A 23,731-nucleotide genomic window follows, 5' to 3' on the forward strand; every position below is an offset into this window, starting at 1 on the left:
CAAGTCAAACATCAATATTTCCGAGCAATATTGATCTCATTTTGTCCGTAAGGCTCCAGGGAATATAATCCAGTAAAACGATTAGGTCCAAAACACACGATAGATCCTCAAAGGAACAAAAACTCCAGAAGACGTTTTTTAACTTGAGACTAGCTCCGAGATTTTTTTTTATTTCTATTGGTCATATCAGACGTAATTTGTTTCTGTTGGCAATAACCATGCTAAAGCATGTTACACGGAAGTGTTAGCTTCTGATTAACACCTAAGTTGGCCAAGTACAAGGGGTCTGGGGGGTGACTGGCACCTCGTATAGCCAACGAGTGTCACAGACAGCTGAACGATGACGCACAACTCCAAACCTTGGTAGAATCTACCAGTTTGATTGGACGTTGTGAGTGACACTCCAAACTTACAGCCAATGAGCAGCTGAGCACGCCGATATGTAACTTGCCATGCTAACTTGTAAACAAAACCGATCAGAGCTGCGCGAAACTGGCATTTGTGCCAGTCTGCAGACTTGGTGCGTGGTTGTTTATTGTGATTTCACCAAGTTTTTTTGCATTTTAAATATGGATAAAAGTACAGATAAACATAAATACACTCTCGATTAAGTAATAGAGGCATGTACGCGGCATGACAGTGATCGATCGACCAGGAGACGTCTAATGGCAGAGAGCGACATGTGACACGCCCTTGTGCTTTCTGCCTGCAAGGGATTGCTACAATCAGTGGCACATGGAAAAACGCTGAGCTGTGTTGTAACAGTTTGTAAAAAAATGTATATAGTTTGTGTGCATTTTATTTAAAAAAAAGTAAAAAATAAATAAATAAATATATATATATATATATTTTTTTGGCCCATAAGACTTGTTTTGACTATTTTTATATTGAAATGTGTATTTTTTATTGTTTTTATTATGGAATATGAATTTCCATAACTAATAGAGTGACACTGTATGTAGATATGGATTCACTTAGGTGTAAGCTTTCAGTTGAGCCCTCATTGATATATGTGGGTTGAAGCATTCAAAAGTTATTACACTTTTTCCATACGTTCCAAAATGTGGATAATGGTCCCTCTAAAAAGCACCTGGGCATGCCCACATAAAAACTGGTGTAAAAATGTCATTTTACAGGTATTCTTTTCAAATTTGAAATGTGAGTAGTCAACAAGTTATTCTGTTGGTACATAGTGTGTTTCTGTCCCCACCTACCTACTGCAGCTATAGAGGCCTTTATTTTCACAAAAAAACTTAGGCGAGAACAAAAAAATTCATTTTTTCTGTGAGTTCTAATGTGCATAACTTTTGATCAGTCACACCTACAGTGATTCTGACTATTAAGGGTGAAACTAGAGAATGTTACCTTTACAAAGAGACCAAACATGTGTTTATACTCCAGATAGTTTAATAACAGCAATGATTCTAATTTGGAGAGGTCAAATTACAAGCAATTTAGCAAAAATGACCCCGCTTGATAAGGGGTTAGGCTATTTAAATTGATTTGCATATTGAAAGAGGTGTAATTATGGGAGGAGTTTGGGGAGTGGTAGCAGGCGTGTGCACGTGCGTTACTTTTCATGCTGACCGGCATTTATGGAGCAGAAGAACATGGAAGTTGGCGTACGCACAGATTTATGCATCTGGATTTTTTTGTGCGTACGCACATTTCTGCTTTTGTCCGTATGGCATGTTTTAGTGTGAATTCTACGCACGGCGTTATGCATGAGGCCCCTGGAGTCAACCTGGTGCCCTATAATACAAAACTATGAAAAATGCTGTCTTGCTCATCACAAATAAGCACAATTTAAAATTAAAATACTAGTCACCACTGTCACAATTACACTTTATAGTTCTGGTCAGCAGCACAAATCTCCAGACATTATACAAGGGTCACTGAGACACACAGACCACCTGCCACACCAGGCCTAGGAGGGGGAGCAGCACAGGCCACATACCAAGTGTTTATGTCACAACACTAGATACTCCATGACTGTGCAGGTCAAAGTGGGAATCGCCATTTTAATAGGATTTTTAGTGACACTCAAGACCTGTTAAGACAGAAGATTTAATAAGGAGGCAGAAATTCAGCTGCACCCCCTCACCCTGCAATCCTGAATGAATGGCTGAAGCGCAGCTCATACCAGTTATCAGCCCAGTACTTCATCTAAACACAAAGGTGTAAATCAGAGTTGAGGCTGCAGCTTTTCAGATTGTCCATCAAACAAATCAACACCAAAACTGACTTTCATCTTAAGCTTGTAACCGAGAACTGAACCTGCCTGTTTGTGAGAGAAAAAATAACGAGCCTATAAGCAGGCCCTGGATCTGCAACTAGAAGGGGCTTTAATTGAATCACCAGGGGCTACACCCTCCTTTAAATGTAGCTGCATTCACCTCTTCTGTCTCTTTTGGTGGATGATGACTGAGGATATGGTATCTCTGGGGAGCCAAAAAGCAGACAATGCTTTCTTTGTGTGGGCTGAAAGCTAACAATTTGCTCCCTTTTGGGGTGGGAAGCTGTCCACATTGTGCAGAGCAAACAGTTCACAAACTTTCTTTGACCTGGAAGCTCCTCTCCATAGAGCCTTGGACATAGACGCCCTGAACTGACTCTAAGAGCCACTCTTACCAACCTCTGTTCTAGTTCCTGAGCAGTCTGGCAAGACTTAAAAAGAGCCATTATTACAAGACGGGAGTTTCAGTACAAACAGAGGGAATAGTAAAGTGCTTAACAGTGAGTAGAGAAACACAGAATCACAGCACACGATGAACAAAGGAACACGAGTGAACTCCAAAGAGAGAAAAGTCCTCCACTTGAACCTGGAACAACAACAGCTACAACTCCACATAACATCAGAAATCATTTTTAAGGCCCTGGTATGTATATAAAACTGTTTATCTAAGCCAAGACAAATTTGAACTCTAAACAGCAAGTAAAGAAGCAATCTCTTCTGAGATATGCTTGTAAGTCTCATCTGTCTGCACCCTTTCTTCACTGTCAACGAATAATCAGTTATCAACTGATTCTTCCATGAAAACCCTAAATACAAAGAGGACTGTTTGACTTATGTTAGGTAGATTGCCCAGAGGGGACTGGGCGGTCTCTTGGTCTGGAACCCCTACAGATTTTATTTTTTTCTCCAGCCTTTGGAGTTTTTTGTTTTTCTGTCCACCCTGGCCATCGGACCTTACTCTTATTCTATGTTAATTAATGTTGACTTATGTTTATCTTTTATTGTGTCTTCTATTTCTCTATTCATTTTGTAAAGCACTTTGAGCTACATTTGTTTTGCATGAATATGTGCTATATAAATAAATGTTGATTGATTGATCAAATTTAAATAATCCTTGTGTTTATCAACAAATTGTATTATTCTGTTTCTTAAATTAAAAGTACATGAGTTGCCTTGATGTACTGTGAGTCTAATGGCCAGAGACCCTCTTCTCATACTGAGGAGTAAGGTAAACAAAGAGAGAGAGCCTTGCAAAGTTACTTTCCTTTGTGTAAACAGAAAGTGGAAATTTTACAATCAAATTTCGGAGAACTGGCAAATCATCCCAATATGCCAATCTGATACACCTAGTTTCTTTAATACAACTTAATTCGAGTTTTGAAGGTCCCTAAAGTCCTTCTCTCCATACTACCTGGTAATTTATTCCACATATCTGTGTTTCTCTGTGTGAAGAAAAACTCTTTGATGTTTATGTAAAACTTTCCCATAACTTTCCAACTGTGTCCTCCTGTTCTTGTTGAATTCTTTTTAAATTATCAGCCAAGTAGAGTTCGAATGCTTTAATTACCTTCATGATTTTAAATACTTTAAATACAGTCATGCCTCCTCTTAATCTCCATTTGCTTAAACTGAAAAGTTTGAACTCTTAAACTTTTCTGATAACTGTGGTATAGCGGGTCCACAGCTCACGTCAAAAAGGACACTTTTTGAAATAAATAAATAATCACCGCACTCGTAGCTTAGAGAGGAGGAGTGGTATTTGTGGCCAGAGCGGTTCCCGCGTGATTCGTGATGCGGACGGTCCTCACTTAAGTGCACAGGCGAAGAATCATCTGCATCCGTAATTGATGCCGGGAGCTGCCAATTGCTACATCTGATCCACATCTCCGTGATAAATAGAAGCGTGATGTGGCTAGAAAGAGAAGAAAAAAAAAAAGAGGAAAAAAAACGTTCGGGGTTTGAGATGGACAGAAAGTAGGAAGTAGGGAGGAGAAAGCCGGTGCATGAGCGAGCGAAGGTGCTCATAATGGAGAACACCTACAGCTGAGAAGAAAGCCTCAGTGTTTAGCTGGCACCCCAGAAGCAGGCGGTAGTGGTCGCTCCCACTGAGCAATATTGAGGAGCGGGAGTGACTGGAAGAAGGATGGCTCACCACATAAGGCCGGGAAGGCAGTGGGAGTTGGGACTTGAGATGTGAAAGCCCCAGCATGAGCGCCCTGGTCAATGGGGAGCCCAAGTCACGGTCAGGTGAAGCCCACCGGAGCCAGGTATCGGCGAGGTGAACAGACCAACAGGAGAAGGCAGAAAGAAGGTCAGCTGCAAGTAAGGTGGCTCCCCAGGTTTATAGCCTGGACGGGAGAAGCAGGGGAGTCACCAGTAGAAAGGCATTGTTTTAAACTTGTTTTTTTAGGATTTATTCATTGTTTTAACCTCCACAATTCATCTAAACACTGTTTAGATTTTGATTGATGTTTTAATAAAGCACTTTGCACTTTTTGCACCATCCCCTTGTTACATTGTTGTGCCTCACTGTCTAGCTCATCGGTGACATTACAGACGGTGTCGAGTTCAAGAACATGGGAGCATGGAGCAGAACCCGCATTGTCACAATAACTCATACCTTGACATCCCTAGAATTAGCCTAGTCACTCTTCACTGGAGTTTGTCTAGCTGCTAGATCTGTTTTGTAGCCTGGAGACTAAAACTGCACACAGTAATACAGATGAGGCCTGCAGTGTTTTATAAAGCCTCTGCATAATGTCCTGTGACTTGTACTCCACACATCAGGGCACTAAATAATCTGACATTCTCTTAGCCTTCTTAATGACTTCTGAACTCTCTAGGAGTCGGTAATAATGATTTCACTACAACTCATAAGACCTTCCATTGTGTATACAAACCATACATTTTTACTTACTACATTTAATACTTTGCATTTATTTAAATTAAATTTCATCTTCAACAAATCTGTCCAAGCCTGTGTACTGTCCAAATCCCTCTATTGTGATGATTCAACAGATTCTCGATTATCTGCCAAATCCACCTACCTTAGCATCATCTGAAAACTTAACCACCTTGTTATTTTTATTCCTATCCAAATCATTTATATCATTATGCTACTCGATATCCAGAGTCTGTTACCTTACGCTCAGCCACGTCTTAAGCTATCGCACAGGAAATTGTAGGGGTCTTTGAGTGTGATGGCATCCCTAAAGAAGTCCTTACAGACCAAGAGACGTCTTTCACGTCGGAAAGCATTTAGGGAAATGGTCAAGTTACTTTAAATGCTTTTTTAAGTCCTCGGTGTATCATCCACAAACCGATGGTCTGGTAGAGAGATTTAATCAGACTCTCAAACAAATGCTCCACAAAGTTGTCATCAGGGACAGGGTTCTCTCCTTTTGAATTGTTATAAGGATGACAACCTCGGGGAATACTGGATATTTTAAAAGAAGGATGGGAAGAAGAGGCTCTTCCCTCTACCAATATATTAGAATATATCGCACAGTTACAAGATAGATTTGGGAAAATTCAACCGATTTTAAAAAGCCACTGTCACAAAGATGAGTCGCAGACATCATAAAGGTTTGGGGCAGCCACCTGTATATTGTTTCCCCGCTTCAAAATTGAAATAAATTGAAAAGAGATGATCACAGGTTTGAGTCCAAAATAGGATATTATGGAGATAAGATGGCAGCTTTAAAGGCAGGTAAGGGAAATGATATCATCAGACCCGGAACCGGAAGTGTTGTCATCATTGGTGCAAGAACCCTGCAGGATTTTTCATGCAGAGCGATTGAGAGAGACAGTCAGCACACCCTGCTGCCCCCTGGTCTGGCGTGGTATTTCTATCATTTAGGCCATTCATCCAACCCGCTATATCCTAATTACAGGGTCACGAGGGTCTGCTGGAGCCAATCCCAGCCAACACAGGGTGCAAGGCAGGAAACAAACCTTGGGCAGGGCGCCAGCCCACTGTAGGTAGGCCATTCAACTCTGTCTCTCAATCATTCAGCTGTCTCCCAATCACACGTGTCTGACAATATATTTATATAGCAGTGGCCCTCACACTGGCCCTTGTAGGTGTGGAAAAATAATAAACAGTTCGATCAATCTGGTGCATGTGACAAAAACCATGCAGACCCTGTCTTGTCCATAGTGCACATGACAAGTGCAACTTCTTGTTTCTCCTAACGAAAAAAAAAAACCACAAGTGACCAACTGATGAACTTAAAGGATGTGGTAAATGCTGATCCAAGCAAAATGTTGTAAGATGTAACGGTTTGAAATTCTTGTGCAACTAAAGTCATAAAGACAAAGGCCCTATAAAAGATTTGAGACACCGACCCCTAGAGGCAGATGAAGGGCAGGTGTCCTAGGACTGTGCTTCTCTGTCATTTTACCTTTGCCTGGTGTGTATTAATAAAAGATTTTTTACTAACTTTAATTATATCTCTCTGTCTTCAGTCACAAGAAACGACAATATAGAAAAAGTGTCAACATAGGACACCACTCTTATAATCACCGAGTTCTGATGGGGTTCCTCACACCATAACCCTCTGCTTCCTATGTTTAGCCAATTCGGCACACCACACTGTGAACTTTCACTTCTTTTAGTTTAGTGGCATCTTATCAGATAATTACTGAAAGTCCAGATAAATAATATCATCATATCCTTTGGTTGGTTCCTCATAGATTTCCAGCATGCTAGTAAAACACAACCTCCCTCATCTGAATCCATGCTGACTGTTTAGTAAAACTCCTGTTCTTACCCTGTGTCACTCAATCTTTTCCTTAATAATTCCTTTCATTTATGTTCCTGTGATGCAAGTTAAGCTTACTGACCTGTTGATACTTCAGTTTTCCCAATCGCCCTTTCTATATTAATGGGATTACATTTTCCAGTTCATAAAAACTGACCCAGTGTGCAGTGACTACTATAAACTATCCATCAGAGGATTATATACAGTATACTGTATATTTACTAAACTCTGTAAGCATTTAAGGATAAATAGCATCTGGTCCTGGTGATTTGTTTGATTTCAACCAATTCAATCTTCGCAGCACTTCTCTCTCTACAATTTCCAAATCCCTAAGTACCTCCTGTGGTATTGCAGTTCACATCAACAGGCCATTTTTAAAATAAATAATCACCACACTCGCCGGCTTAGCGAGGGAGCATGGTGGGGTGTGGCTGAAGCGTTTCCTGGGGAATTCGTGATGAGGCCGTTTCTCACCTGAGTGCACAAGTGTGAAACAGTCCGCAACCATAATTGTTCCCAGGAGCTGCTGATTGCCACAGATACCATGTCCTCATCATAAATAGAAGCGCGAAGTGGCTAGGCTAGGAGAGGGAAGAGAAATGAAAGAAAGAAATGGAGGATGCAGGAGTGTGGTAGAAAAGCAGGAAGCAGTGAAGAGAAAGCCAGTGTGTGTTAGAGAGAGAGAGATAGCGAGTGAGCGCTCACAGGCAGCTGGACAGGGAGCACTAGCAGGGTGTTTGGCTGACACCCAAGGGCCATAGGTAGTGGTCGCTCCCACTGAGCATTTTATGAAGAGCGGGAGTAACCAGAAGAAGGGTGGCTGGCCGCATAAGGCCGAGAAGGCTGCGGGAGTCGGGATGCTTGGAAGATGAATTTCCTGGCGTGAGCATCCAGGTTGTTAGGGAAGCCAAGTCTCGGTCTGGAGGGAGTGGAACCGAAGCCATGGATTGGGAAGCCTCCAGATCAGTAGTGGAAAGAAGGTCAGCTGCAGGTAGGGCGACTCTCCTGTTGCGGGGCCATATGGGAGAAGCAGGAGAGCTGCCAGGTAAAAGAAGACAATCGGGCTTTGTGTTTTTAAAGGAATGTTTCCAGCATTGTTTTAACCTTATCGTTTTAAAGGGTTTATTTATTGTTTTAACCTCCACTTCACCCCTGTTTTATGGAATATTTATTTATTGAAGATTTAAAGCACTGCGTTATTTATTTGGATACTGTTATGGTTTTGTTGGTTTAAATAAAAGCCCTTTGCACTTTTTGCACAATCCCCTTGCTATGTTGTGCTTTACTGCCAGGCACATTGGTAACATTGCCGACGGTGACGGGTTCAAGGGCCCCCAGTAGCAAGATGGGAACGTGGAGCAGAACCCGCATCGTCACACCTCCTTGGTAGTTCCTGTTACAACTGAGAGGTTATCCACTTTTTCAGACATGAAATCTTCAGAAAATGGAAAGTTTCGAGCATTTTATATTTCACTACCGGAGTATTGTAATTCCCCTTTATTGTTCATGTGGCAATTCACTTCCTCCTTGACTGTTATTTTACTCCTGAAATACTGAAAGAATGTCTTTGGCTGCAATATTTCTCTTTAACTGTCTTTTAGAGACCTTATATCTTTCCTAATGTTTGCTCTCAAATGCACTACTGTTAGCATTGGGGTTATTCATTTTAAATGATTTATTCAGTCGTTCTTTTTTTTCCTTTGCAGATTCTTTTCTACCTCCTTATTTACCCACTTCAGAGATTTTATCAATTGTTTTGAATCCATCCCGCATCATATGTAAAATGTTTAAATTCTTTCTGCTAAAAAAACACAGTTACTTTTGCCTGTTTATTGCTATGACACTGACTTGTCGGCTACTACAAAAGCTTTCTCCACCCTCCGCCCCACAGACCCAAGTTTGGAGTAAGACTGGAGTAACACCTGCTGTTGTGTGAATCACAAAAACAAAAAACAAACACCATTGTAAATAGAAAAAAAATGTTAAAAACATAAACTGCTTCTCTGCTCCTTAATAGCTACCAAAAAAAAAATGTTTAGCAGCAAAAGTCATATTTAATGCACAATCACATAGAAGGAGCACAGACTAGCACAGAACACACAGACTTTGTCACTTTATGATTTAAGAATGATGTCAACATGTCAGTCTAAGTTGTTTCTCCAATCCACCGCTTCAATGTGTAATCCAAAGGTTTGATGTTTCATCCAAATACTTCTTTAAGGATGTCACAAGAACCTTAGAAGAACTGAAGAGATGTGTAAAGCTGGCAAATGTGACAAAAGAATTTTGGAAGACGTGGGAGTCCATCAATGCATAGAGAGCCATACTGTCTACAAAAATGGAGGAAACTCACTACTGGAAAGGGCAACCCATAAAGATCACAGCATGAAAACAGAGGTGAATAGGAACCCAGACAGGCAGAGCAAAGGGCCTGCAGAAGTCTCCGGGACTTATGGAGAAAAGCGTAAGAATGTAGTTTACAGAAGAGCAACACAAAGGAGATCAATGCAATCTAGAAAAACCATAACTGCACATCTGAAAAATTGTAAAAGATCATCATGATGTTCCAGAACAGACAATGTTCTATGAATGAATGAGACAAAAATCTTTGGTGAAAACATGCAACACCATGTTTGGAGGTAACACAAAAGTGGACATTGATACTAAAGACTCAAGGTGAATGGAGCATCATGTTTTGGCATGCTTGTTTCTTCATGGTCTGAAACACTTGACATGATCAACGGTCACTGAATTGAAAATATTATCAAGAAAACTGACAGAAAAATATCAGGAAAGTAGAAGCTTAACAAAAATTGAGTGATGACACAGGACAATAAGCCCAAACACAAGAAGAAATCAAAAACATAAAGGGTTAAACATACGGTAATTGGTCTTCTGGAATGGCCAATAAGAGACACGAGATGCTGTGGCCTGACCTAAAGAGAACTGATCAGAAAAGGGCACTCAGGGATAAAGAAACTGAAAAGGTTTGGAATGAAGGAATGGGTTAAAATTCATTGCTGATCAGTAGCTACAAAGTTTTGTGGAGGTCATTACTGTTAAAGAAGGGCCAACCAGTCTGTAAAGATAGGAGGGTCATGGAGTGGACTGTGAATGTTTAAACGATGTGTTCAGGACTGACAAGAAGCCGTCCAATTGTTTGTGTTATTACAGTAGTTTAGGACAACTGAGGCTGTCTTTAATCAGAGTTTAGTTGAAGATTGGACTGCAGTGTTAAGGGGAATTAATATGGATACCCAGGAAATTCCAGAGGGATCAATACCTTTGTCTTGCTCTTGGATATTTGTATAGCACTCTTTACTGAGGATAGGCTGAGGACTTCTTCATAAAGTCACTATAATGGAAGAATAACAAATTGCTAAACCTTACATAACAACAGATGAAATCTCAAACTGTATTTAAACACACAGTTTCACTCCATTTCTAAGTTTCTCCTAAGAATCACAAGATCCAACCTTTGAAGCTCATAAACCCCAAACCTAAATCTTACACATTTTTATTTTTGCACTTACTTTTTCCAGACTTCTTTGAAGGTGGTCGCTTATTTCTCTGCGCTCTAACAGATGTAGTTTCCACAGCCCTATTTGGTTCAGACTGTAATGATTCAGACTTCACATTGATAGAAGGCTCTGGAGATGAAAAGTGTCTGCTATGAGAAGAGTCTAACCTGGTCACCACTCCATCTTGATACCCATCATGAAGGTTGTCTTCTTTTACACTGTCCAGATTTGTACGGTTATATGTCTCAATACTGACAGACTTCTCTTCACGTTCTTCTTTAATGCCCACTGGCTGCAGTTCACTGTCCTCCTCCTTGATGCTCAGACTTTCCTGTTTAAGGTAGATGGACTCCCACTGACAGTCCTCCTCTTTAATATTTACAGTTTTCTTCATGATATTTGCGTCCACATCACAGGTGTCCTGTTTCACATCCATTGAAATGTTCCAGCAAACAGCAGCTTTTTCTTTTTCTCTGTGAAAAGAACAGGAATCAACTTCATTAAAACTGTGTCCTTTATGTCTAAAGACAATTGAATATCATTTTAGAACAGGCTCTATGTTATGGTTTATGTAAAGTTAGACAGTTTGTAGCATGCTGACAGTAACCCATTGCTCTTCGTTTCAGATGATCAGAATCTTGGGAGTGGAGTAAAGGTCCAACAGACTCTGAAACAAGAAGACCATCTTACACAGTTGTGGGTCAGCAGTATTCACTACTTGAATTAAACATACAGTGCTGCTGGGGTCCCAGAATTGTCTTATCAGTTTATATTAATAACAATAACACATTTTATTTAATAGGCTCCTTAATTAGCACTCAAGGTTACCTTACAATTAAGTTAAAAAACATTAGTAAAATTAAAACAAGAGAATGATAAATCAAAAAGAAATAATTAGTAAACAAACAAAGATAACTGGCAGTAACAGTGCAAAACTCACAATTGGTATGCCAGTTTGAAAAGATAAGTTTTGAGGGTAGTTTTAAAATGTGTTATTGAATCAAGCTGACAATTATGAGAGGGAAGAGAATTCCTGAGATGAGGAGCACTATGAGAGACGCTCGAGCTCCCATAGCACTGAGTCTGATGTGTGGTGCAGAAAGTTGAGCTGCAGATGAGAATCTGAGTGAGCGAGAGGAGTGTCAGTCTGTAGGAGATCAGTGAGGTTGTAAAGAGCTTTCAGTGTTAAGAGCAGTATTTAGTATTGTATTCTGTAGTTAACAGGGAGCCAGTGAAGTTTAAAGAGAATCGGTGTAATATGTTCAGTGGATTTAGAACAGCAGGTTATTATCCTGGAAGCAGAATTTTGAATAAGTTGTAAGCAATGGATACATTTTTGTGGTATGCCAGATAGAATAGCATTACAGTAATCTATACGTGAGGTGACTCGGGCATTAACTAATACTTTAGTACTGTGTTGCGCAAGAACAGGACAAAGTCAACAAATGTTTCAGAGATGGAAGAAGGCAGTCCGAGAAATGTTACTTTTATGGGAGGAATTATTTTAATAATAATAATAATAATAATAATAATAAATTATTATTATTATTATTATTATTATTATTTAATAATTGCCAATAATAGTTTATATATGGATATAAATAATTGCATTTAAATAAGTTGCCAAAATGTTTTGTATGTAAATGATATTGATCAAGGTTTGTACAAGTAGGAGCACAGGATTGTGTTAAGAAACTGAGTCTGGAGGGAGGAGATGAAAGAGGAACCAAACTTTGCTGAAATGCGCAGCTACAACAGGAGAAGACAAGCAAGTGAAATAAGGGGTTTGTTGGCTTAGGCTGACAGGTGTAACCGATGGTGCATAACTTCTATTTCTGTCAGTAGGTTTGACAAACCGTTTCAATTCATTAATGGCCACCAGAACCCTCTTTACCCACTGAATCAAACATAACTTTTGATTTTGCTATCAGATTTAATAAAACCACCTTGTTGTCACTAAAAGTTATAAAGTGCATTGTTCTGTTAAACTGTGACCATCCCTTCTCCATTAGTAAATAGCTGATTGACCTGATTTAAGCTACTTAACTGCACCGCCATAACAGGGATGGATGTGTTAAAAGGAAAAAATGTTTTAACTCCATAAGAAAGGGCAACGCGGGCTCTTTTCAATTAGGAGGCCGTGTTCCTTCAATGTGGGAGGTGACATATTTCACATCTTCTATCACATTGTGATGACCAGTGTGATTTTCTACATTGCGGTCTGCTGAGCTGTGCACATCACGTCAAGAGAGGCTGATTGAATGAACAGGCTAATTAAAAGGGCAAGGTCAGTTATGGGAGGCACCCTGGACCCCTGGAGTTCGTAGCTGAGGGGAGGATTAAAACAAAACTGAGTGCCATTATGAACAATGCTGCACATACTCTGTCTCACACAGTAAATTTGAGTTCTTTTAAATCATTCTGCATAAGTGTGTCAAGAAACAGTACGGGGGCTCCTTTATACCAACAGCAATATGTCTGCTAATGTCTCATGCTTACTGTGACAGCCAATTCAGAACTTTTCTTTCTTTTTATTTTTCTTGCTTCATAGTCATTTTGGTGTGTGTTCAGACCAAAGTGTGTGTGTATGTTTATTTACTTATTTATCTACCTTTTTTATATTTTCTGTAACTTCTACTTTGTGACAAATAAAGTTCCACTGAGTCAATTCTATCTATTGCTGATCACAGGATTTGCTTAATCTGTTTGTTTAAATTGATGCAAATGTTTTTAATTTTATTGGGTACAACTTCAGAAGAGTGACTTTGATACAACATGTATGTCACTTGAGCTAGTTAGTGAGGGACGTCGTGGTGGTCAGCTTAATAATTAGGGAGTTTGGTCACAGGTGGACACACAGGGCATCATTTAGTGTGTGAGGTGATTATTGTGCTGTGAGAAAGACACCCACAATGTGGACTGACTGAGAGGGCAGTAGAGGTGAAGATTTGAGATGGTGGTGGTTTTTAAATTGATTTTATGATCTTGAGTTTACTTTGTTTTGGGGGGTAGATCTTGCTGATTGAGTTCAAAAGCTGGTGCTGTGATCGTCTCAGTGAGCACTGAAGAGGTAAATCTTAGCCCTACTTAATAATTAATCCACAAATCGATTAGTGAAAATCGATATGCTTTTTTATGTTATGTTTAACAGTGGCTGTTGCTCAAAATGTGATTATTCATTGAATTAATGTATTTACCCGCTTTCTGCTGGTCAGTTGAAGGTGGCATTTGGAGTTGTAAATAAATCTGCAGCACTTTCTCCTTAATCTTTGTCAAATGAGCTTGGACTTTAAGAATCCATGGTAAGTAATCAAAATGTAGAGTAGGAGGTGGCGACTGTGTGACTGGACGATGTGAAATAGAAAATGGACTCAAAAATGTGAAGTGAACTGGAGACACACACACACACTGATGATTGAATAGAAAAGACATGCGGACGGCCACATGGGGATTGACTCGAGTACAGTTCGGCGCTGGGCTGGAGGTCGTGCAGCTCGCCCCTCATTTAAATCGTGTGCAGTAACTCCGAATTGAGCGAATGAGAACTTACACATCCATAAATTGTTATCTCCAAACCTCGAGCACTTATCTTTGTTTGTCTCTCCATGTTGAAATTCTTAATGTGAAGACCTTTCAGCGAAACATCGCACTCTCAAATAACCTTACAGTTTTTATATAACTTAATATGAATCAATTTACACTCATCGCCATACTTTAACAATTGTTGTAATGTTAATTTACCCATTCCTAGAGATTTAAAATGTTAAACTTGATGTAATTTACACGCCACACACCCTAATAATACACGCTCTACAGTCTCTAGCTGATTACGTGATCTACACACTCCAGACTGGTGCTGCCTTGTCTTGAACTGTGTATAATTTAACCTAAAATGCCCAATACCAATGCATGTTAATATCATTTCTTCTCTTCTTGTTCTGCCCCCTTTTCCTATTAATCTAACTCTGCTTTCTACTCTGTACATATGCCTTCCCTTACTGTCAGTGTCCAACATGATTTGCCATATCTCATCGATTTTTATTTGCGTCAGTCTATTAACTTCCGATTTGCTGAATGCTAATTCTCATTCAATAATAAGATGTTTAGTTGCTTTTATTGAAAAATCATCAACAATTTTGTTTCCTTTGACTCCTTTATGTGGTGGGACCCATAAAAAACTAGCATATCAACTTAAATGCTCTAACTGATATAATATTTGAAGTACTGTGGCAGATAAGTTTGAATTCGCCCTGCTATACAGATTAAGCAAAAGAAGATTAAGAGGTGACATGATTGAAGTGTTTAAAATTATGAAGGGAATTAGTCCAGTGGATCGAGACTGTTATTGTAAAATGAGTTCATCAAGAACACAGGGACACAGATGGAAAATTGTTAAGGGTAAATTTCGCACAAACATTAGGAATTTTTTCTTTACACAAAGAACGATAGACACTTGGAATAAGCTACCAAGTAGTGTGGTAGACAGTAAGATGTCAGGGACTTTCAAAACTCGACTTGATGTTTTATTGGAAGAAATAAGTGGATAGTACTGGCGCTTTGTTGGGCTGAATGGCCTGTTCTCATCTAAAGTGTTCTAATGTTCTACACAGCAAATTTCAAAGATGTCCACTCACAGCATATCAGAGAGGCTAAGAGACACGGTGCAGATCAGTCACGGGAACACATACACACACACACGGGACACTCCAAGGTGAGCGCTGTTAGTATTCATTGATCCAAACTCTGTAGTTGAAATACTGTACTGTGGGTGTAAAGTGTAATGTGACTAAAAGTACGTGCTGCACAACTAAATACAGCTGTCATTCAACATGAAACAGCACCTGGACATCACTTTACATACCTTTTAGTGAAAAGAAAAAAAAAAAATGGCGAGTTTTATGGAGGTTGACATTAAAGGTCCACTTGAGAGCTAAAGATAAAGAGCAGTGCAGATTAACTCAGCCCTCTATGTGAATACAAGGTGGTGCAAATCTGGACATGTAAATGTTAAAATCTCCACTTGCTGCAGGGACATCAAATTGTTGGCCATAAGTCTGCATCCCTATTACTTGCTCAGAGAGTTTGGACACATCATTGTTGTTATTGTTTACATCCCTCTTCAAACGGACATGGAGATAGAAGGTGACAGCATCTATTCCGATGTGGCTAAATTACAAACATAACACCCCAAGGCGATTTTGCTAATCACTGGAGACTTTAACCATGTGACGCTAGACAAAACATTACCTGCCTTCTACAAGTATGTGGATTGTAACACACAGGGAAATAGGACTATTGTCCTACTGTATGCAAAAGTTAAAGACGCATACAGTGCCACCCAGGCTGCCCGCGCTTTTGAAAGCAGATCATAACCTGGTTCTGCTTCAGCCTCACTACAAGCCAACTGTGAGGGAGCTACCTACAACAACACACTCATTCAGGAAGTGGTCCCCTGAGGCAGAGCAGGCTCTGAGAGACTGCTTTGGAACTACGGACTGGGATATCCTGCAGGGGTCACATAGTGAGAACACTGAGGACATTGTTGAATGCACTACTGACTACATCAGCTTCTTTAGGGACATTGTAGTTCCAGTAAGAACAGTACGCTGCTATGCTAACAACAAGCCATGGATTACAAGTGACATCAAGGGCCTATTGAACCAGAAGAAAAGGGATTTTAAAGGCGGTGATCAGCATTAGCTCAAATGTGTGCAGAAGGAACTCTGAGTCCAGCTCAGGGTGGCGAAAGAGCAGTACAGGAGAAAGCTGGAGCAGAAGTTGCAGAATAACAGCATGAAGGAAGTGTGGGATGGATGAAGATCATCACTGTCTGCAGCTCGAAGTGGGGTGCCAGCCTCGAGAGAGACATGGAGAAAGCAAACCTGATGAACAACTTCTTTAACAGGTTTGACCACCCTAACCCACTCTCACCTCAGAGTACTACACCCTCCACCCATCCTTCTACTGATACCAGCATAGGAGAGAGTTTCACCCCCCACCCACAATTACAGCAGCCCAGGTAAGCAGAGAGATGAGGAAACTTCATGCCAGCAAAGCAGTGGGTCCATATGGAGTATTGCCATGACTGCTGAAGGCCTGTGCGTTGGAGTTGGGGAGTCCTCTACAGCGAATCTTCAACTTGAGCCTGGAACAGGGGAGAGTCCCGAGGCTTTGGAAAACATCTTGCATCACCCCAGTCCCAAAGGTATCATGTCCTGCTGAGCTGAATGACTTCCGGCCTGTCGCTCTGAAGTCACATGTGATGAAGACCACGGAGCGGCTGCTGCTTCACCACCTGAGGCCACAGGTCTACCATGCCCTCGACCCTCTGCAGTTCACATACCAGGAGAAGGTGGGAGCAGAGGAGGCCATCATCTATATGTTACACCGATCCCTCTCCCACTTGGACAGAGGCAGTGGTGCTGTAAGAATTATGTTTCTGGACTTCTCTAGCACCTTCAACACCATCCAACCTCTGCTCTTCAGGGACAAGCTGACAGAGATGGAAGTAGGTTCATACCTGGTGGCATGAGTCGTGGACAATCTTAAAGGCACACCTGAGTATGTGCGTTTCGGGAACTGCAGGTCTGACATTGTGGTCAGCAGCACAGGAGTGCTGCAAGGGACTGTACTTTCTCCGGTCCTGTTCAACCTATATACATGAGACTTGCAATAAAACTCGGTGTCCTGCCACGTGCAAAAGTTCGCAGACGACACTGCTATCATGGGCTGCATCAGGAGTGGGCAGGTGGAAGAGTATAGGAACCTAATTAAGGACTTTGTTAAATGATGCTACTTAAACCACCTACAACTGAACACCAGCAAAGCCAAGGAGCTGGTGGTGGATTTTAGGAGGACCAGGCCCCTCATGGACCCCGTGATTATCAGAGGTGACTGTATGCAGAGGGTACAGACCTATAAATACCTGGGAGTGCAGCTGGATGATAAATTGGACTGGACTGCCAATACTGATGCTCTGTTCAAGAGAGGACAGAGCCGACTATACTTCCTTAGAAGGCTGGTGTCCTTAAACATCTGTAATAAGATGCTCAGATGTTCTATAAGACGGTTGTGGAGAGCGCCCTCTTCTACATGTTGGTGTGCTGGGGAGGCAGCATGGACGCAAAGACAAACTGGTGAGGAAGGCAGACTCTATTGTAGGCACAGAGCTGGACAGTTTGACATCTGTGGTGAAGCGACTGACAGGAGCCTGCTCAGCGCCCATCATGGAGAATCCACTGCATCCACTGAACAGAGGAGCAGCTTCAGAGACAGACTGCTGTCACCATCCTGCTCCACTGACAGACTGAGGAGATTGTTCCTTACCCACACTATGTGACTCTTCAATTCCACCCAGGGGGGTAAATGTTAACGTTATACAAAGTTACTGTCTCTTATACCTGCATTGTTATCACTCTTTAATTTAATATTTTTTTTATCAGTATGCTGCTGCTGAAGTATGTGAATTTCCACTTGGGGATTAATAAAGTATCTATCAGGACTTGCTTTAAAAGCCTCTGCCTTTAGCCGTAACATCCCTCCCTTGTGAACAAATGTCAAGGACGGAGGTCAAAATAGGCGATCAGTAAAAGTCATCTTAGTCACAGCACAGTATAATAACATAACATTTCCTTAACACTAGAATTACCAGAGCCTACGAAAAAACTCGTAATTCCGTCCCACCTTATATCGCTTCTTAAAATCGTTCACAGCTCTCCACCAGCGTCTTTTGTCATCTAAATGTGCTAATAAAAATGAGACTGCAAGCATTCCATCCCCCCACCGACTTAGAATGTGCACAAACTTCTCTCAGCTCATGCCTTGATTGATTATCTGGAAGTGAAGTGGAGTTTTAGAGTGGAAATAATAGATCATTATTTGGAACACCCGCATTTCACGTGTGTTCCGTTTCTACAGTAATCCGTGTAAACACATTTTTAAAACAGAAACGTTTTTCATATTTTTAGTAGTAAATGACAAAATGTAAGCATAAACTATATAAAGTATGAAGCCTGAAGTCCAAATATCAAACACGTCCATAAAAGGTACAAATATAATAGAACAAGTATGCTTTTATTCAAAAATATAACTGCAGAAAAAAGCCACCTTAGCATGCCATATTGACACATAATTACTACAGCTACCACGGTAGCATAATGGTATCAACTGTTGACTAGTATCCAAAAGGTCATGAGTTTGATCCCACATGGTTCAGTTCTGAGAAGTAAACTGCTCTTATTCTTACTACTTTAGAATAAAAACATGCATTTGATTTCAGTGTGTAACAGCCAGTAATTTATGATACTTGTAATAGTTAGTTTTTTTTTATACACTTTTCATTCTCAGTCTCAGTCGTGTTCAGGATCCTTCCCTACCCCCAATCTGAGAATGCCGTTTTCACATAAAGATGCGCTGTAGCTCTGCAGCGTACTTGTGACTGCATTCTCGTACCAATGCTGGCGAACTGAAGTGCCTGCGTGCACTTTTCGTGGCATTCAACGTCTATTTTTTTGAGCATGTCCGTGTCGCTCAAACACAGGAACATATGTTGGTGTACAAGAATAAAAAACAAGTGCACTTTTATTCTAGACTATAAGTGAAGAAAAAATAAAGCAAGTTACAGTAGGCGGTTGATACCACAGCTTGCGTGGTGCAATGCTAAGAATTGCTGATTTCCGATCCGTGCTATATAAAATCATCACATTGAAATATTAACAATTTCCACACACCCTTCCTACATTCACGACATGTGTACTTGTTGCAGTGTACACATCTCTCTGTGCTATGGTTCCTATTACACTGAATGAGTACCGGACATTGTACTTTTTTCCCTATATAAATAACATTCGAGTATAGCACGTCTCCAAATAAATCACATTTGAGTTATAGCGCATCTTTATGTGAAAACAGCATTGTCAGATTTTTGGGGAATCGTAAACGCGACTGAGAGAATGGAACTTAATATAAAAAAAAGACTGAAATCAAATGTATGTTTTTATTCTAAAATAGTTAAGTACATGCAATATAATTTGAAAACGAACAGTGTCAGATCGGGTCTCTTATACCTGCATTGTTATCACTCTTTAATATTTTTTTTATCAGTATGCTGCTGCTGAAGTATGTGAATTTCCACTTGGGGATTAATAAAGTATCTATCAGGACTTGCTTTAAAAGCCTCTGCCTTTAGTCGTAACATCCCTCCCTTGTGAACAAATGTCAAGGACGGAGGTCAAAATAGGCGATCAGTAAAAGTCGTCTTAGTCACAGCACAGTATAATAACATAACATTTCCTTAACACTAGAATTACCAGAGCCTACGAAAAAAACTCGTAATTCCGTCCCACCTTAAATCGCTTCTTAAAATCGTTCACAGCTCTCCACCAGCGTCTTTTGTCATCTAAACGTGCTGATAAAAATCAGACTGCAAGCAGCCGGCTATTCCATCCCCCCACCGACCTGGAATGTGCACAAACTTCTCTCAGCTCATGCCTTGATTGATTATCTGGAAGTGAAGTGGAGTTTTAGAGTGGAAATAATAGATCATTATTATAAATCATTCGTTTCTACAGTAATCCGTGTAAACACATTTTTAAAACAGAAACGTTTTTCATATTGTAGTAGTAAATGACAAAATGTAAGCATAAACTATATAATGTATGAAGCCTGAAGTCCAAATATCAAACACTTCCACAAAAGGTACAAATATAATAGAACAAGTATGCTTTTATTCAAAAATGTAACTGCAGAAAAAAGCCACCTTAGCATGCCATATTGACACATACTTACTACAGCTACCACGGTAGCATAATGGTATCAACCGTTGACTAGTATCCAAAAGGTCATGAGTTCGATCCCACATGGTTCAGTTTTGAGAAGTAAACTGCTCTTATTCTTACTATTTTAGAATAAAAACATGCATTTGATTTCAGTGTGTAACAGCCAGTAATTTATGATACTTGTAAAGGTTAGTTTTCGAGTATAGCACGTCTCCAAATAATTCACATTTGAGTTATAGCGCATCTTTATGTGAAAACAGCATTGTCAGATTTTTGGGGAATCGTGAACGCGACTGAGAGAATGGAACTGAATTAAAAAAAAAGACTGTAATCAAATGTATGTTTTTATTCTAAAATAGTTAACTACATGCAATATTATTTGAAAACGAACAGCGTCAGATCCGGTTTGAATACACGCTGCGACGCTGAACTCCCTGTCTATCTACATAGTAATAACAGTAATTTTATTATTATATAGGAGCTTCCCTGTCTGCCTATCATATAGTGCCTTTCCTTCCTACCTATCTATATATCTATCCCCTTAGCTGTTTTTTTTATATATCTATTATACAGTGCCTTCCCTGTTTATTTATATATCTAGTGCCTTCTCTGCCTGTTTGTCTGTCTGATTGCATATAGCGCTGAACTTACTGCTCTGTACTATTCTGTCCTCTGCATGTCCTGGAGTACAAAAGAAACAGCACCATACAGCAACATGTGCGAACTGGCAAGATCAGGGAAAAAACACGCGGTCACTGATTACAAACCGCAAGATGAATGAAAGAGACAATATATGTAAAAACATCATCCCACTAATGCAATATTATTTGAAAATGAACAGCGTCAGATCGGGTTTGAATATGCGCCCGATCTGACGCTGTTCGTTTTCAAATCATATTGCATGTACTGTGCGTTGAAACTGCTGCACTGAATAAGCTGACTCCTTCTGTAACAGCGTCAGCGTGTATTCAAACCCGATCTGACGCTGTTCGTTTTCAAATTATATTGCATGTACTTAACTATTTTAGAATAAAAACATACATTTGATTTCAGTCTTGTTTTTATTCAGTTCCATTCTCTCAGTCGCATTCACGATTCCCCAAAAATCTGACAATGCTGTTTTCACATAAAGATGCGCTATACTCGAATGTGATTTATTTGGAGACGCTCTATACTCGAATGTGATTTATATAGGGAAAAAAGTACAATGTCAGGTGCTCATTCAGTGTAATAGGAACCATAGCACAGAGAGATGTGTACACTGCAACAAGTACACATGTCGTGAATGTAGGAAGGGTGTGTGGAAATTGTTAATATTTCAATGTGATGATTTTATGTAGCACGGATCAGAAATCAGCAGTTCTTAGCATTGCACCACGCAAGCTGTCATATCAACCGCCTACTGTAACTTGCTTTATTTTTTCTTCAATTATAGTCTAGAATAAAAGTGTACTTGTTTTTTATTTTTGTCACCAACACATGTTCCTGTGTTTGAGCGACACGGGCATGCTCAAAAAAATAGACGTGTAATGCCACGAAAAGTGCACGCAGGCACTTCAGTTCGCAAGCATTGGTACAAGAATGCAGTCACAAGTACGCTGCAGAGCTACAGCGCATCTTTATGTGAAAACAGCATTCTCAGATGGGGGGTAGGGAAGGATCCTGAACACGACTGAGACTGAGAATGAAAAGTGAATAAAAAAAAAAAAACTAACCTTTACAAGTATCATAAATTACTGGCGGTTACACACTGAAATCAAATGTGTGTTTTTATTCTAAAATAGTAAGAATAACAGCAGTTTACTTCTTAAAACTGAACCATGTGGGATCGAACTCATGACCTTTAGGATACTAGTCAGCGGTTGATACCATTATGCTATCGTGGTAGCTGTAGTAAGTATGTGTCAATATGGCATGCTAAGGTGGCTTTTTTCTGCAGTTATATTTTTGAATAAAAGCATACTTGTTCTATTATATTTGTACCTTTTGTGGAAATGTTTGATATTTGGACTTCAGGCTTCATACATTATATACTGTAGTTTATGCTTACATTTTGTCATTTACTACTACAATATGAAAAACGTTCCTGTTTTAAAAATGTGTTTACACGGAATACTGTAGAAACGGAACACACGTGAAATGCGTGTGTTCCAAATAATGATCTATTATTTCCACTCTAAAACTCCACTTCACTCCCAGATAATCAATCAAGGCATGAGCTGGGAGAAGTTTGTGCACGTTCTAAGTCGGTGGGGGGATGGAATAGCCGGCTGCTTGCAGCCTGATTTTTATCAGCACATTTAGATGACAAAAGACGCTGGTGGAGAGCTGTGAACGATTTTAAGAAGCGATTTAAGGTGGGACGGAATTACGAGTTTTTTCGTAGGCTCTGGTAATTCTAGTGTTAAATAAAAATGATGGATCTCCTGTCGCTATCATTCCTAACCAATCTTCCTGGTACAGGAGCACAATCCCAGTCACCAACATAATTACCGTGTACTCCTCCCCCCCAACAATCAATGAAAGAACAAATTCAATGTGATGATTACTTTAATACTTAATAATTCAAACCCATCAACCTGCAATAATTAGCCATAGCAACAATTGAAATTGTCAGTGAAATGTTTTGTTATGTTGCTCATGTGAAACAAGAGGCATTTACTTTTGATAAATCTTTACAAATCAATGAAAAGAGGCAAAGGGTGGGGGTATTTATGAGAAGAGAGCATTAGGGTGATGGAGGAGTCGTACCTCATAATACTAAAGCTCTTCTTTGCAGTATTAAGCATTATACCAGTCAGCATTTAAAGAGGTATAATTTAGAGTTGTGTGTCTTGACCATAAGTATTATTCAGACACAATCATTTAAAATGTATTGATGACCTACAATCATTCATTTTGCCTGACATTTCCATCATTCATCCATCCATCCATTTTCCAACCCGCTGAATCCGAACACATGGTCACGGGGGTCTGCTGGAGCCAATCCCAGCCAACACAGGGCACAAGGCAGGAACCAATCCTGGGCACAGGACACACACACACACACCCACACACCAAGCACACACTAGAACATGCAAACTCCACGCAGGGAGGACCCGGGAAGCGAACCCGGGTCTCCTAACTGCGAGGCAGCAGCGCTACCACTGCGCCACCGTGCCGCCCCATTTCCATCATGCACAGTTCAAATGAAGTTCGATGAATAAGGATTTGAAACATCAAGCTGACAAGTGCAGTGGAAATTAGCACCTCGTGGTTTGAAGCACTGAGCAGACATGTATATTTACAATTTGGGTACAATTCTAGAAGAGGCCCTGCTAATTTCAGCATGACACAACGTCACATTTTGCACTGTCATGAATTATGAATTCCACCCATCCATCCATTTTCCAACCCACTGAATCCGAACACAGGATTACGTGGGTCTGCTGGAGC

General features: G+C 40.2%; 1 protein-coding gene across 1 annotated transcript in view; it reads right to left on the bottom strand.

Moving 5' to 3' along the window:
* LOC120534744 (gastrula zinc finger protein XlCGF26.1-like) overlaps positions 1 to 23,731 on the bottom strand; it is a 534,784-nt gene that overhangs the window by 493,284 nt on the left and 17,769 nt on the right. Inside the window, exon 2 of the mRNA XM_039762326.1 lies at positions 10,533 to 10,993. Within this exon, the coding sequence (XP_039618260.1) occupies positions 10,533 to 10,993 (461 nt within the window). The remainder of the gene's footprint in view (positions 1 to 10,532; positions 10,994 to 23,731) is intronic.

Source organism: Polypterus senegalus, chromosome 8 (genome assembly GCF_016835505.1).
Source record: "Polypterus senegalus isolate Bchr_013 chromosome 8, ASM1683550v1, whole genome shotgun sequence".
NCBI lineage: Eukaryota > Metazoa > Chordata > Cladistia > Polypteriformes > Polypteridae > Polypterus > Polypterus senegalus.